This window comes from Castor canadensis, chromosome 1, assembly GCF_047511655.1.
Source record: "Castor canadensis chromosome 1, mCasCan1.hap1v2, whole genome shotgun sequence".
Taxonomy (NCBI): Eukaryota; Metazoa; Chordata; class Mammalia; order Rodentia; family Castoridae; genus Castor; species Castor canadensis.
In genome coordinates, this window is record NC_133386.1 from 128,996,201 (window position 1) to 129,011,879 (window position 15,679).

The 15,679-nt window shown below is 47.0% G+C and overlaps 1 protein-coding gene across 19 annotated transcripts in view; it reads left to right on the forward strand.

Annotated features, from left to right (window-relative positions):
• Positions 1–15,679, forward strand: part of Tenm4 (teneurin transmembrane protein 4) — a 2,881,475-nt gene that overhangs the window by 2,655,579 nt on the left and 210,217 nt on the right. For 16 of the 19 annotated variants that reach the window (XM_074081868.1, XM_074081866.1, XM_074081845.1 and 13 more), the window contains 2 exons: positions 4,675–4,773; positions 5,983–6,218. In XM_074081868.1, the coding sequence (XP_073937969.1) occupies positions 4,675–4,773; positions 5,983–6,218 (335 nt within the window). The remainder of the gene's footprint in view (positions 1–4,674; positions 4,774–5,982; positions 6,219–15,679) is intronic. The other 3 variants (XM_074081942.1, XM_074081976.1, XM_074081953.1) reach the window with 1 other exon arrangement.

Sequence of the window (15,679 nt, forward strand, 5' to 3'; positions counted from 1 at the left end):
CATCCATACTGTCTTCACAGATAGTTTAGGCACAGTGAGGCATCAGGTCACCCTCCTGAAGCCCAGGTTCCCAGATGCCAGCCAAGGATGGGCCCTATCACTGCCTTTCACAGCAGCCAGGATGGCATCCCAATTCTTTTCTGCACAGGTAGGTAGCCTAGCTAGCATCCGCACTTTAGAGATGAAGGATCTGAGTCACAGGAACATTCAGTAACTTACTTAGGATCTCACAGACAGTGAGAAGCAGGACAGAGAAGCCCAGGCCAGCTGGCTCTAGCATCTAAACCATTGTCCACTGCCATTCTTGACTAACAATGGCTTCCCAAGGCATCTGTTGGTAGGATGATGCCTTGCAGAGGAGAGAGGAATTCTGAACTAAGGGACAATTGGGCAGAGGCACAGGGCCAGGAAACACTGTGGCACTTTGGAGAGGTTAAGCAGAGGCACAGGTAGTCTCACGAGGATGAGGGGGAAGATGAGCCCAGAGGGGTTCCAGTCACATGAGGAGGAGACTGCACTTTTCCCTGTGGGAACAGGGCTGGGATGACAAAAGTGGGTGAGCAGCTGTCAACAGCTCTTAAGTCAGAGAGTGGCATTATGGGATTGGCCTTTCAGAAGGACTGCCATGGCTTGTTTGATGTGTCTTCATTCATTTGTTCAAGTACCAGCTGCATAACTAACTCTTTCTGTGGTCTTGGCTGAGTTATGAACCCCTCTACACACCTTTGTGTCCCTGCTACAGAAGGTAGGGTGTGATCGGTTTGTCCTGCCCCATTTAGTGGTTGTGGGAATTAGATGCAGTGGTGGCTGTCCCAAAGCTTTGTCGGCAGAAAGGTGGTCCAGGACAGCAACTCGTCATGAGGAGATGGACCATTGAGCAGGACACTCCCAAAGACCTGCTGCCTCTGCAGGTCTGACAACTTTTCTCCACAAAGCCATTCATTCTGCCCTTTGGTGGTGAGCTCAGTCTACCTTGCTATCTGAGAAGAGCTCCAGGGACAGCACAGAACCTGCTGCAGTTCCCTCTCCAAGAATGTGGTGACCTCTTGGCTAGAGACAGCTGGGGCTGGGGGGTCAGAGACATTAGTTTGAGTCTCATCCCTGCCTTTTCTTTTTCATGTGACCCTGGGCAGTCACTTAACCTATCTCAGCCTCAGTTTCCACATCTGTAAAATGAGGTCATGCCACCCATCAAGTGAAGGTCAAGTGAATCAGATCTCCATACCTGAGCTCCCAGCAGCAATGAGCCATGCAGGTTCTTGACCCGAGGTGGGCTCAGCAGGTCCGATTCCTGTGGAGAAATCCTTAGCGCTTTTGTTTCTCAGAACAGGACATCCAGAGTGTTGGAGGCAGAGGAATCCTTGAGCTGGGAGTCAGAACACCTGGGTTTAGTTTCAACTCTGCCACTTGCTGGAGCCATGAGAGCAGGGATCAAGTTCCTCATCAATCCAATGAAGCCAAGATAATTTGACTCAGAACTAAACTGAAATGTAAAAGGGCAGAATAAGGCTATTTCAAAGCAGCAGTAGTATTCTGAATAGCACCACTTTCAGTGCCTGCCCAAAATCCAGAATGATCTCAACGATTCATCTCTGAGTGGCAGCTCCTTCCAGAAACCCAGTGCCCTACTGCTCTAGAAATCCTTTACTCTATTGCGTTGCCTCTTCCCTTATCCCAAAAGTTGTCTACTTTTAGGGCCTCATCAGCTCTCCCCCTTTCTAAAAAATATAACTATTGATTTTATAAATTATAAAAGTTAAAATTAAAATCCCTTGATCCAGGCACTTGAAAATCCCTGCCACTAATATTTTGGTCTTCATCTTTTATGTCTTTTCTCTCCAAATGTATTTATTTTCTTACTTCTATGGGATTTAAGGTATAGGCTTGACTCTAGGGGCACAGTCCAGGCTGGTAAGGTGAGCCAGACTCTCAGGTGTTCTAGAAGTGGGCTGCGCACTCAGTTTTGCCCCCAGGGAGACAGCAGGACTCTTTCCTCATGTGGGTGGCACCTGCTCACCTTGGGCCGTGTTGGGTACAGAGACTGAAAATCCCTCCTGAAATGCAGGGCATGAAGGAAATAATCATAACCACCACTGCTGCTAGCTTCAATTAAGCACTGGCTGTATTCCTGTTATGTGCCAGACAGGCTCCCCTTTCTATACCTGGAATTCAGCAATATTCAGCAGGGCATTCTTCTAGACTCTGGGCACATAGCAGTGGACAAGATAGGAAAGATTCCTGCCTCATAGAACCTGAATTGCATTAGGGAGCAACACAGTAAGCAGTCACACATGTTCCCATCGTCACTCCTGACCCTTTGCACTCTGCGTGAGTGTGTGCACATGTGTGTAAGTGTATCTGTGTGTGTGTGTCTTGATCTGTGTGTGACTGTGTATGAGTGTGTCTGTGTGTGCGTGAGTATATTTGTGTATGTGAGTGTGTCTGTGTGAGCGTGTGTGAAAACTGGAGCAGTGCAAGGGGCCAGGGAATGGTTGGGGAGGGGATGGGGCAGCTGTAGGTAGAGTGAGAAGTCGTATTTGTCAAGCAGGTTATGGTTGGGTGAATATTTACAGGAGGATGATTCAGGCTGATAAAAGCAAAGGCTTAGCTTGTTTGAGAAAGCAAGGAGGCCACTCTAACTGTGGCCCAGAAAATGAGCTTGGAAAAGTGGTGGGGAGCCAGATCTTACACCATCCCATGGGCCCTGATGAGGACAAAGGAGGTTTGAAGGCAGAGAAGTGATTTGATCCAAATTACACTTCCGGTTCATGAGGTGAGCAGTTTCCCTTCTATGGATGCTCAGAGCTATTGATCGACCTGCTGCGGCAGGTGGTTGATGGATCTATAACCAGAACCCAGATCTTTATGGCTTCAGGGCCTCTGTGCTTCCCAATGGGTCACCAAGACTGTCATCAGCAGAGCTGCCTACTGGGAGGTCTCTCCAAGGGATTTCCACACCCCTGCAGCTCTGCCCAGGCACTGCAGGAGCCTCAGTGGCCTGAACTCCTCCAGAACAACCTGCACCCAGGCTGGTGGCCCCAGGCTGTGCTTGCTGATGCCCATGAGGGAGAGCCCCACCACCACGGTAGGACTCAGTGACCCCAGTGGCAAAGCAGTGGTCCCTTGTACTCCCACTGTTCCTGCGGTGTAAATGACATGCTGCGCAGAGGCACAGGATTATGAAGCAGAGAGGGCCAGAACTCAGCTCTGAAAACCAGGATCTGGAGCCAGGTCTGCTGCCTGTTTGCAGCAAAAGTAACCTTAGAAAAGTTTCTTCTGAGCTGTTTCACCAGCCTACAAAGTGGAGATGACAGAGCTGACCTTGTAGGGTTATTGTTGGGAATAAGATTTAAATTAGCCACAGAGCCCCTAGAATGATATATGGCAGGATGTGGATAGGTAGCAGCTGTCACAGTTAGCATTCGCACTTCTGTAATATTGGTGTAACCCGTAAAAATCCATCCAGTGTCATCCCACTTGACCTGCTAGCAACTTGGTGGATTTAGTATCATAATCCCCATTTTAAAGGAAGGAAGGAGGATTGAGAGGTGAAGGCTTTTATCCAAAACCACACAGTAAGGGAGGGGTATAAAAAGGCTTGACTCTGGATACACTGTACTCAAGACCTACGCAGAGCAAAAAAGGAAAGCCCCTGGAAGGGCTGGGCCCCAGAGTTGGCCTTCTGCAGTCCTGCCCTCCCGTGTGTGCTTGTCACACATGATTCACTATAGGGTCTTATTGTGAGGTGGCACCAGTCCTAAAAATAGCAGGAGACAGGATCCACAGCACTTGAGTGCAATTGATGTCACTTAGCAGTGACAGTTGAGACTGCAAAGGGCAAGTGCTGCTGTCTTCATTCTGGGTTAGAGTCAGGTGAAGTCACAAAGTGCTGCACTGTCCTCAGGGGATAAAGAGCATCTCCCTGTATCTCTGGTAGGCTGCTATCCTTGCCAATCAGTCATCACCCAGGTGCCCACACAGTCTCCCGGAAGGGTCAACATCAACCTGGGGGCTTGAGAAAAATATCTCGGGTCCCATCCCTACCCACTCACTCTGAGTCTCTGGTGTGGGCCAGGCCTCAGCAGTGGACGGCTCTCCGGGTAGTTTTGATACTCACTCAAGAGTGAGAATCATTACTTTAGAAGACAATGGCCACAAATGCTTGGTGCTTTTGTTTGTTTTGACAAACCAAATGAGGGTCTCCAGCTACTGCTTAGCGGATGGGGCAAAGTCAAGTAGAGGAGAAAATAATCAGATCAACCTGAGCTCAAATTCCTGCTTTGACCTTGTTCACTAGTTACCTTGGCAAGTCCCGTTACTCCTCCACATCTCAGTTTCCTCATCTGTAGAATGGATAGCACTGCCTTCCTCATGTAGCCTGTTTTAAGGCTTAAGAGAATGGATGTAACCTCAGGCCTCCTTCATGAAAGCTGTAATCCGATGCACACAACTGCCAGACATCTGGGTTTGTATAGAGAATGTTCCCCTCTGGATGCTGTGTGCCAGGCAGATCCCTTGCACATGTGGCTCCCACACTGACCCATTGCCTGGCAATGTGTCCCGCTGGTCTCATGCACAGCTGCACCAAACAGCCACGTTGTCGTGTGTTTCTCTACTAATCCTCTTCATCAATGCATGACTCATTGCTTCATTCATGTCTCCATGTGTGCGTAGAAACCTAGGCAAGCAGCCATTCCTAGGGACATTGCAGGACAACCTCATTGAGATGGACATTCTCAACGCCTCCCGCCATGATGGGGCTTACAGTGACGGGTAGGTGACATCCCCATGCTCCTTCTCTCTGTGTGTGCTCTCCTTATGGCTCCTGCACCTGCATGCAGAACCTGAGGCCTTTCCCTGGGACCTCCTGGAGGTAGTGATACCATGCTGCATGCCCATCCCCAAAATTCATGTTCAACTTGCAACGGTATGTCCTTGGGATACCATGTCCCCAGCATATTAACAGCAATCTTGTTAATATGCAGTCCTCAGCATCTCATTGGCTGCCTTCGCCATTCTGAAAACCATCTCACATAGGGATTTTTATGCAGCACAGGCCCTGTATTATATGTATTCTGATCCTGAGTGTATATTCTGTGGCCTGAGGCATCCTGCACCCCAATGGGGTGGGTTTGCCCCAAAACTTCCAGGGATCTTCTCTGCAACTAGTACACCCCATTTCCCAGGCTGTGCATAAGTCCTCCCATGGCCATGGTTAAAGCCAAGCTGTGGAGGATTTCCTGACACCCGGTTTGGCCACAACCATGTGCTTTGGCCATGCCCTGTGGCCTCAAGACTGCAGCTAAGTCATAGGATGCCCATCTGTCCTCCCACACAGCTTTCACCTGGGGCTCAGAAAGCAACACCTCAACTTGCAAGCAGAGAATTTGGGGGGCATTTGTGACAGCTAGGGGGACTCAGCCATCAGCAGAGCTCAGTGGCAGTTTCTTTGCTTCCACCCCAACAGAATTCCCTTTAAAAAGAAGGGCATTCCAATCCGTAACCAAGGCACACTGCAAATGCAGGTATTGGAGGGAGAAGAAAAGTTATAGGTCCTACTTGTCAACGGGGCAGACAGGATTCTAGACCCCTTCCTAGGTACTATAGTAACTTCAGAGAACAGGTAGCTTATTCCCCAAGACACAGTGCCCCTGCTCCCATCTGAACCCAGGAAAAGGACCTCCAGGCCTGCCTCTGTCAAATGGGTAGCACCTTATGGACTGGGTGGGTTTTCTCATGGGTAGGGCTGTCCCGTTGTGTTCGTTCCATGGAAATATGTCTTCCTGTGCCCTGTTTTGTGATCTGGCTCATGACTCTCCTTTTTCCATCCCTGCCATCTTCTCTGTGGTGACTCTCTTTCTCTCTCTTTTTCTCCAGGCTCCTTTGCATGCTTCTTCTCCTGCTTCCTTTATCCTACAGGTTGGTCCAGGTGCCTAGTCAACCACCAGGCCCTGATGCCTTCCCACCTCTCTCCATCCACAGGCACTTCCTCTTCAAGCCCGGAGGCACCTCCCCACTCTTCTGCACCACGTCCCCAGGGTACCCGCTGACGTCCAGCACTGTGTACTCCCCCCCACCCCGACCCCTGCCCCGCAGCACCTTCTCCCGGCCGGCCTTGAACCTCAAGAAGCCCTCCAAGTACTGCAACTGGAAGTGCGCAGCCCTCAGCGCCATCATCATCTCAGCCACGCTGGTCATCCTACTGGCGTACTTCGTGGGTAAGTGCATCCTCACCCCAGCCCCCCCTGGCTCCACTTCGGCTCAGAGGGTAGCAACCAAGGCACATAGCAAGGCACCAAAGGCTCCTCGCCAGCCCATGCAGGGTAAGCCAGGCAGCCCTGGATGCTAGACCAAACTGCACCCCACACTGTCAGGGCCAGCTTCTCAGGGTCCTCCTCACACCCCTCTGCGCTTAGGCCAGGCTTTGTCCAAGTGCTGGGTGCCTGGTGTTGAGGCATAACCTGCAATAAGATTGGACACTGAGGTGGTGGTCTGTGGCACAAGTGTCACAAAGTAGAGTCACTACAGATAAAATGACAAGTGGAGAGGCTGGACAGCAGATGGCCTCTCCCATAGGCACCATGTGGCTACAGTGAGGAGGAAGGGACTAAGTCCCGTGGGGTTGGAGTGGACTACAGGAAAACATGTCTGATTGTGAGGATCCAGCAAGGCATTGTGGGAGCCAAGATCCAGAGTTAAACAGTGGTCGGAACCCAGAGAAATCTGACTGTGAAATAGCAGGTCCCAGTGAGTGGAGAGAACTGGCCAAGGGAAGCCAGAAATATGGATCCACCTGTACAGCCTGGGTGCTTCATATCCAATCGCAGCACATGTTCAAGACATGAGAAACTCCTGGTGACCTTGTTCCATGAGGACAGCTGGCATTCTTTGGATTGCTGTCTAACGCTGTCTTGTTTCCTCTTTCTGGTCTTCTCACAGGAAAGAGATTGACCTGAAGAGATGTGTGGTCCTTGTGTAGTCTGCGACATCTGTGTAAATCAGGCTGTCAGGAAAGGCATCTGAAGGGAGCTTGGTGTAGCCCTTGGTGTCCTTTCCAACCTTCAAGTTGTAGAATTTTGACGTTGAAGGTTGGTAGGGCCAGCTGAAGAAGGCCTTGAACCTATGCTATGGATTTCAGAGAAATTCTGTAAGCAAATGAGATCTTTTTCCAGTATAAGCCAGTACATAGAATTAGAACTAACTGGCAGAGGCCAAAGAAAGACTGTGAGAAGGAACACTGTGAGTGAAGAAGGGGGCTCATCATGAAAGGAAGTACCTGCTGTCACTAGGAATTATTAATGACATGGGCCACCATTCATTCAGGAAGTAGAGAAATGGCTTGAACTTGGATGGGGGTTGGGGTGATGATGTAAGCTGTAAGGTCTCTTCCCTCTCAAGATTCCCGAACTTCACAAAAATGAGTAGTCAGGATGGTGACCATCCCAGGAACAGGAAAATCTCTCGTATGTCAGGTCTCTTTTCTCCTCGTGAATGTGTGCATGACTCCAAGGCCAAGTGACATAAGCCCTTAGTTTCTTCAATTTAATTGATTATTGCTGCCTAGAGAGCTGTGTTGAGAAGGATTCTAAGCTCTGTCCAGACGTGATGGAAGAGAGTCTTTTGACTGATTAGTGATGTCTGTCATGATCACAGGCATGAAGAATGTACATGACTTACCAGGTGCTTGCCATCCCCACTATGGGTCGTTGGATAGAAGGAACAACCACAGTGGGGGAGGCCAGGCCCCAGCCAGGCTCTGGAAGAGGTACATCATTGCTGTAGACAGGGTTATAGGTCAGGGTTGGGGAATTCAGGAACCATCACCTGGCATGCAGTTTCTTCTGGCACCATTAGCACTGTGTCCCCTCTAGCCCTTCATGCAGCTTTTGCTTTTGCCTGGCGCTATCGTATTTCCTAAGTGAGTAGACTTTTAGACAGACATTGTCACTATTCAAGAGTCACGTAGTTTGCTGCATATAGACATCAATTTGTTTTGCTTTAAAGCCTTGAGGACTTTTCTGCAATGTCCTTTAATTTTCCTTCCAACACTGATGGTCCTTGAATCTTCAATGATTTTGTGAATTCTGTTTTTCATTCAGAAAGCCATATGGAGTACCTGCTTTGAACCAAGCAATATGTTAAATGCTAGGGTTAAAGATATAGTCTCCAAGGCTAGGCACAGTGGTTCATGTCTATAATCCCAGCTACTCAGAAGGTGGAAATTGGGAGGATCACAGTTTGAAGGCAGCTTGGACAAAAAAAAAAAGTTAGGGCGATTCCCAACTCAGCAAATAAACTGGGCATAGTAGTAAGTGTACAACTGTAATCCCAATTACACGAGAAGCACAGTTAGGATGATTGTGGTTTGAAGCTGGCTGGGGCAAAAATACAAGACTCAATCTGAAAGAATAACTAAGGCATGGAGGTGTGGCCGAAGTGGCGGAGCACTCCTCTAGTGAGCACAAGGCCCTGAGTTCAAACTCCTGTACCACCAGAAAATAAGTAAATAAAAAATTTGAAAAGAGAGTCTCTATCATTGAGGTGTTCACAGCTTAGGAGGAGAGACAGTCATGCTAGCATGTAAATGGAAAAGAGTGACTGACTTACACCTCATCCTCAGTCAGGACTGGGGAAGGCTCCTCAGGAAAGGCCACATTTGCACTGAATCTTTCAGTAGGAGTTAGCCAGAAGCAGGCATACAAGAAGGGCTTTTCAAACCAAGGAAACCTGCAGAGACTTAAAAGAGGCCAACGTGGCAAAGGGATGTTCTGTCTGAAGCCTTTGAAGGCTTGGAGGTCACTATGAGAGCCAGCACACAAGTGTCTTCTCACCTGCAAAGGCGCCTGGAGGCCACATGAACACCTTAGTGGATGGACAGTTGTGGGGTTACTGAAGGCCTGCAAGCAGTGGTAGAAAGTAGTCAGATTTTCATTTCAGAAAGACAGGGGACAGGAAGGAAAGAATAGAAGATAGAGCTGTTAGGAAGCTGTTGCAATAAAGTAGTCCTGAAAAGCTTGTGACATCACCAAAGACAATGACAATGTAGGTGTGGGGAGGAATGGGGAGATTTAAGGTCGATTCAGGAAAATTCACAGCTCACGTTAGGAGTGTCCATTGATCATGAGTCCTTTCCAAGCATAAACACATCCTTGCAATAAAACTCTATCTGTGCAGAAACCTTAAGACTGGACTCTAGCAATCATACCCAAGCATTCCCTTTGTCACCTGGACACCCAGCAAGAGGCTGAGGAACAGTTGTCTGACAAGCCCTGGAGTCCATTCCTGGCACACCTGCCCCATGGCAGCTGTGCGCTCTTGCTCACCACTCTGCCTGTGTTCTCATTTCCTCACCTGGAAAAATAGGCTCCACCCACTGCCTCAGAAGGATGTAGGTGAGGCTGGAGCAAACCAGGGCAGGTGAATGCATTGCAGGTGTGGGGACCATCCATCTTTTCTTCAAGGGCTGGGGGTGGCAACCTCAGTGCCTGGTCTCCAGCTGCTGAGGGCAATGAATGAGTGAGCGAGTGTCTTGTTTCTTGGCCATAATTACAGGCTGTGATGACTAACTTGTAAGGATCTATCAATTATTAAAAATCAAATTAATTGTCTCAGCCAAGCACAAATATCCTTAACAAAGACTCTTTTTCCAGCAGACCAACTGATCTAATCAACAGGCAAAAGCACAGATATTTAATTAGATTTTTGATGAAAAATTGTGTTTAATTTCAAGTATAATCAATTATTAATTACTGTAATGAGTGAGTCTGACTGGGTTTACTAATTAACTCATTTAAAAATTATGAATAACCTTTTCATTTGTAATTATTTTCTACAACCTATCAAGTTCCAGATAAGAATTACATCACCTCACCAGCAGAGGGGGAGGCAGAAACAGAGGGTGGAAAAGAATTTTTCTTTTGCTGGTATCTGTCCAGGGCTGCCATATCTGGACAGTAATCCTGACAGATCCATTTGACAGGCAATTTCTCATTGGAAACTTTCTTGAGAAATGAGCAAGCAGTGACCTTTCAATTGCAGAGATAGTTAGTGGTATTTTCATGGGAAAACAGAGAAATGGGAGTCAGCACTTACCACCCACAAAGACTGCAGAGTCCAGGGTCTACCTTCCTTCTGTCTCCTCCTTTCTCCATCCCATGTTACTTGGCTGTCCTAGCCTGGGGTGGGACAGGATCTATTCAGAGAGAAAAATGCACACTTTTGTCTCTAAAAGGCATCCATTCAGAGGCAGCCATGGAGGATGTTTGTCCTTTTTTATCTACTGACTTCCCTCAGGTTTTCAGGTCCTTAGGAGTCTCCCTTTATACTTCACCTTTTCTTTTCTGAAGAAATGCTTGCAGAACAACATGCAAGAGTGAAAAGACAGGAAGGCTAGTTGTAGGTCAAACCGTGAAGCTTCTATGGTTATTTAAAAAAAAAAATTTCTTAAATTCAGCAAAAGGGGGTGTAGAATATGAAAATGGTCACCATGTTCCATTCATAAGAGTATTGGTTTTGATTGTGAGCTGTCTGTGTGTCCTTTCTGTCCCAAGTGCTTCACTTGTGTTTTTCCATTGAAATCTAAAAACCCTAATGGGCTATTGCCCCATTTACAGATGAGAACTATGAGACCCAGTGAGCTTATGTAATTTACCCACTGAGGCATAATAAATGTCAGGAGCGTGACCCACCCACCCCCAGCTCTGACACTTTTGAACGTTCTCCTTCTCTTTCGAGCTCACAGTTACAGCCCTTATGCTATCACTTTCCTGTCTTAATGTTTGTTGTGTTTCCTTTCAATTTTTTACCATGTGCCTAGCACTGGGCCAGGCTCAAGATGTATAACATCTCTCTGAACCCTGTGATGCTTCTGTGGAATCAGTATTATTTTCTGTCTTTTCTAGATGAGGAAACTGAGGCTCAGAGAAGGTAACAACTTGCCAGGGTCGCACAGCCAGTAAATGGCATAGCTGGGATTCAACCTAGACTCAGGATTTCAAAGGCCACTGTGGGGCATGTTCTGAGCTTCAGAGATGATGTGGAATCAAAGACCACACTCAGGTCCTGACTCTGTCCCCTGCTCACTGGGTAAACTCGGGTACTTTTCTTAACCTCTCTGAGGCTCCATTTCCTCTTTCCTCACAGTTCTTGGATTGACTGTGGCTAAAATGATTGGCCCAGCTTACAGAGGAGGAAGTCAAGTCTGGCAACCTGGTGGAGAGCCTGGCTTCTGCAATTAGGTAGCTGCTTTCAGACTTTGGCTCTGCCACTCACTAGTTTTGTGGCATTCATTTCCCTCCCTGTAAAGTAAGGTCAACAACATGACTACTTCACAGGATCGCTGAGGAATTCCAGGAAGACAGTTTATATAAAATACCTACCCCTCTGCCTGGCATAGAGTAAACACCCAGTAAAAGCTATGTACTGTTCTTATTAGAATTGTTAGTATTATTGAATCACAAGTCAGAGTATCTGTAACTTTGCAGTGAGGACCTGGACCAGGCCTGTCTTGGGGCAGCCTGCCACCTTCCCAGCTGTGTCAGTCACAGGGGCAGCCTTGAGAGCAATCAGGGGACCTGTCAGAACCATTTGTAGGGATGTCTGGCTGTTCCAGGAGAGCAGCCACAAGAATTGTCTGCTAAAAAGCACCTCATATCTTTTCTTTAGCTAGGACAAAAGTTGATTTTGCTTCAGATGAAGCTGACGGCTTCCCTTGCTTTCTGAATTTCTGTGTAAAAGGCAGGCACTGGTACCCCAGAAGAGCTGTGGATGAGTATCTCAAGCACCTGCCTGGCCAGTTAGGTCTTTGTAATAGGAACTGAAAAAGGCTTGTTAATAATACAAACACCAGAATTGGCTTCCATTTAAATGAAGGCCCTAGGTTACCCTGGGATGCTGGTGTGTCCATCCTCAGGTCCAAGTCCACCCTGCAGGACAGGGGTCCATCTGCTGTGACTTCTCTAAGGCAGCATGGTGCTCTCATCCAGAAAGCAGATAGGACTCAGAGTCTGAAGGACTTGGTGGGAATCCCAGCCCTGCCACTCTCCAGCATGTAACCTTGTGAGCCTTGTGGTTTCTTCTACAGAGTAAAAGGTTGGTCTGCAGGTTAAATGGGGGAAAGTACAGGCCTGACATAAAGGAGCATCCCTTGCTGGTGGTCTTAAAAGATTGTCATTAGCACTTATTGGACCTCATCTCAACCATCGGTCCCTCCAGGTCTATAATCCACTGCCTGTAGGAAAGTGAAACAGGACACAGAGGGTAGAGTCACAGCTATGGGCTGCAGCAGCCTCTGGGCTGGCACAGTGAGACATTCCTGCATGCTCAGAGGCAGTTAGGTCACAGTTTTGTTTTGCTCTGTTTTGTTTTGTTTACCTCTATCAGAAGTTGACTGTGGGTTCAAAAACTAAAATCAGAATATTTGCTTGAAGTGGTGATAGTTTAGTTTTTAGGTGAGAACATGGCTGAGCTTAACTGCTCATCTTCAAAAGGCAGCAATTAGAGTGCTCTGCTTGGTGGAACTTGGCAATTCTTGGTCTGGGAGAACACAGGTCGTCTAGTTCTTGAGGCTGTATAGGAAATGATGTGCGGGTTCACCCTGCAAAACAGGCCTCCAGTGTGGCAAAAATCCAGTTAGAAAGGGTAGCTTCCCCTAAAGGAGCTTCTCCTCACTCACCTGTCTCCTAACATCCTAGCCTGTGCTGCATACACAAGGTGGTCATACTCAAAAATGCTTAATTGAATATAGGACCTTGCAGGATGCTTAAGTCTGCCAAGGGTTGTCTAGGCAAAAGACCAGTATGGACAAAAGCATGGTGCCAGAAATGCCCATTTCAAATCCCTGGCTTGGGTACAGGGGTAGTGCATATGAGCTGAGTAGGGAAAGAGTTAGAAACAGAAACAGAAACCAGGGTGTCTACATAGGGTTAAGAGCCCCCATCCGGTTCAGCTCATGCAATGTCAGGTCTCAGATATCACTGGCTGCATAAGCACAGGCCTGCTGCACTTGGGGTCTGGGTGTTATTAGTGAGCAGAAAGGCTCGTTTTCTTTCCTCTCTTTTCAACATCAGGCCCTTTGGACAGAAGCCATAGATATCGCTTTATAGCCCAAAGAATGGGAGACAGAGATGATTGAACTTGGTCTTTTAGGAGGAAGAAAAAGTGATAAAGATACAGGATCCTGCATTAACACCTTTCTCTTCGAGATCGATTCCCTCACGCTGCTCTGTAGGAATTGCTAATAGCAAGATATATATGGATTGGGTTCTTTATAACAGACTCCAGACGAATACCTTCCAGCTCCCCAAAAGGAAGGCTTAGAGACCAGCATGGCTCTTCAGTTGCCTTAAATGCTGCCATGGGAGAGAGGACAGATTCAGTTTGGGGGCTTCAGAGGGCACGGCCAGGCACAAGGGGTAAAAATGCCAGGGGGTTCTGTGGAAGCCTTCAGAAAGCAGGCTTTTCTGACCAGAGAACTCATGTGCAGTGGGCTGTCTCAGGGAAGCCCAGGATCCTCTCTGTCACTCTTCGATGCCAGCACTAATCCTGTCACCTGGACAAGGCCTTGTCTTTCTCAAACTGTAGCTTCATCATCTGTAAGACAGGAATAAAAATGAACAAACAAAAGACTGGATGAAATTATGAGTCATTCAACATGTTTCAGCTCAGCATGAAGGAAACTTTTCCAGAACAGTTTGGTAGAGATCTTCTGGCGATGGAATTATTAATCAGTAGGCTGTTAGATTTGGTTGTTTATTGCTATGTTTGATTGTTCATTTAGCTTTAATTTTAGAATGATATAATACAGAGGCTTCATAAAGGTGAAGACCATATGCCACAGAGCAGTACAACCCCAGACTAATGACACCAGGGTAATGCTACTACTGTAGGCAAGATAGGACGTGAAGAGAGTATGCTTACCAGAACCTGGAGAAGGAGGCCATTGGAGAGGTTCTTCTTAGGAGCTGTGGTCTTCAGTAGAGGAAGCATAGTGATGGGGCCAAAGAACAGATATTTCAACCTCCTTCTCTTCCTACTCTCTGATTTCTTCCTGTTGGTGGAACCCAGCTACCAGCCAGAGCCCAGGGGAGCCCATTGACCCAGGCCATATGGATGAGCCTCCACACAACAGGGTGGGGGAGGAAACAGAGGGAATCTGGGAACAGATAGATGGCATCAACCTCCCCATATTTCAGAATTCAATTTTCTAGCAATTTTCAGGGCTCTGACTATACCCCTAGGGCCTAACACCAGGATTAAGAGCCAAGCCACCCTTCAGGTGTCTTCAGGTCCAGAGCTCTTACTTATTAAATCAGATTTATTAAGGCATAATGTACATACAGAAAAATTTAACATTTCTTAGGTGTGCTTTCCTATACATTCTGACAGATAGAGCTCTATAACCACTACCACCATCAAAACATTTCCATTCTTCCAGAAAGGTCCCTCTGCTCATCGTTCTCAGCCTCTGGAAACCACCCATCCCTTCTCTGTCTCCATAGTTTCAGGCACTGTTTTTGAAAAGTGTTATAAAGAAGTGATTTTATTTACTGGATTCAAAATCAGAAATGGCCTAAAATAATCTCCAAAGTGCTAAGACATTTAAGTGTTGAGAAAAATTTAAGATATGATTTCAAGCTATTAGAGCAAGCAATGAAGCACTCTGATGTGTTCTGTGTGTTACACTTGGCCTCCTTAAAGGATAGCAGTGACATGGATGCACGGGTTTATGTTCTTCTGTCTTTTCCATAGGCTATTTTCTCATGTAAACTTTTTCATTGACACAATTTTCATTCTTATAACAGCTGTATTACATTTGCACCATGACTATATCACTGTATTCCTGCTATTCCCTGTTGCTTGCTATTATAAATAGCACTTCCATAAACATCTTTGTGCCTCTGTTCTGATTTTTCTTTCAGTTATGTTGGGGAGGGTGTATTTCCCAGAGTGGGATTCTTGAGTTACAAGGTGTGAATGGTTCAAAAACTGTTTTTACTCACTGTTAGAGCTTCTCTGAGGAATAAGACTCCCCAGCCAGGAGTCCTGTTGCCCCACGGTCCTTCCAGCATGGGACTTTGTATCTGATCTTAGGCCAGCCAGTTTATTGGTGGGAGGTGGGGGCTGCAAGTGGCTCTGAGACAGAAAGAGACTAAAACATCTGCATTCTGGAGGGAGCTACCTGCCACCCCCTTCTCCATTCAGTTATTTCTCCAGCGCTTCATTCAAATGTCATTTATTCAGGAAAGTTTCTTTGATCCCCTCACACTAAGCCAGGAGCCCACTTACACACTTTTATACTGCCCATGGTGCTCCCCACAATTGCAACTGAATGTCGGGGCATCCATTCTTTGATATCTATCTTCATCATTGGATTATCAGCTCCATGAGTGCTGAAAAAAATTCCACTATGCCATGTCATAGCCACAGCTTCTTGTGTCCAGGTCTTGATGGTGTTTTATGTGTTCAGCAAAAGTTCCTAGACAGAGGACAGCTGAGGAGAATGTTGTGACCAGAACAAAGAGATGCAAGGCAAGGAATGGAGGGAAAGAATAGACTCCAAGTTCTCATAGACATAAAAAATCAAAAGTTTAAATCACATGAGAATAAAAAAAATGGCTTCTGAAATCAGGGGAGAGAAAACCAGAACAAACTCCAAAGGGGCCACTGCTGAACTGCATGG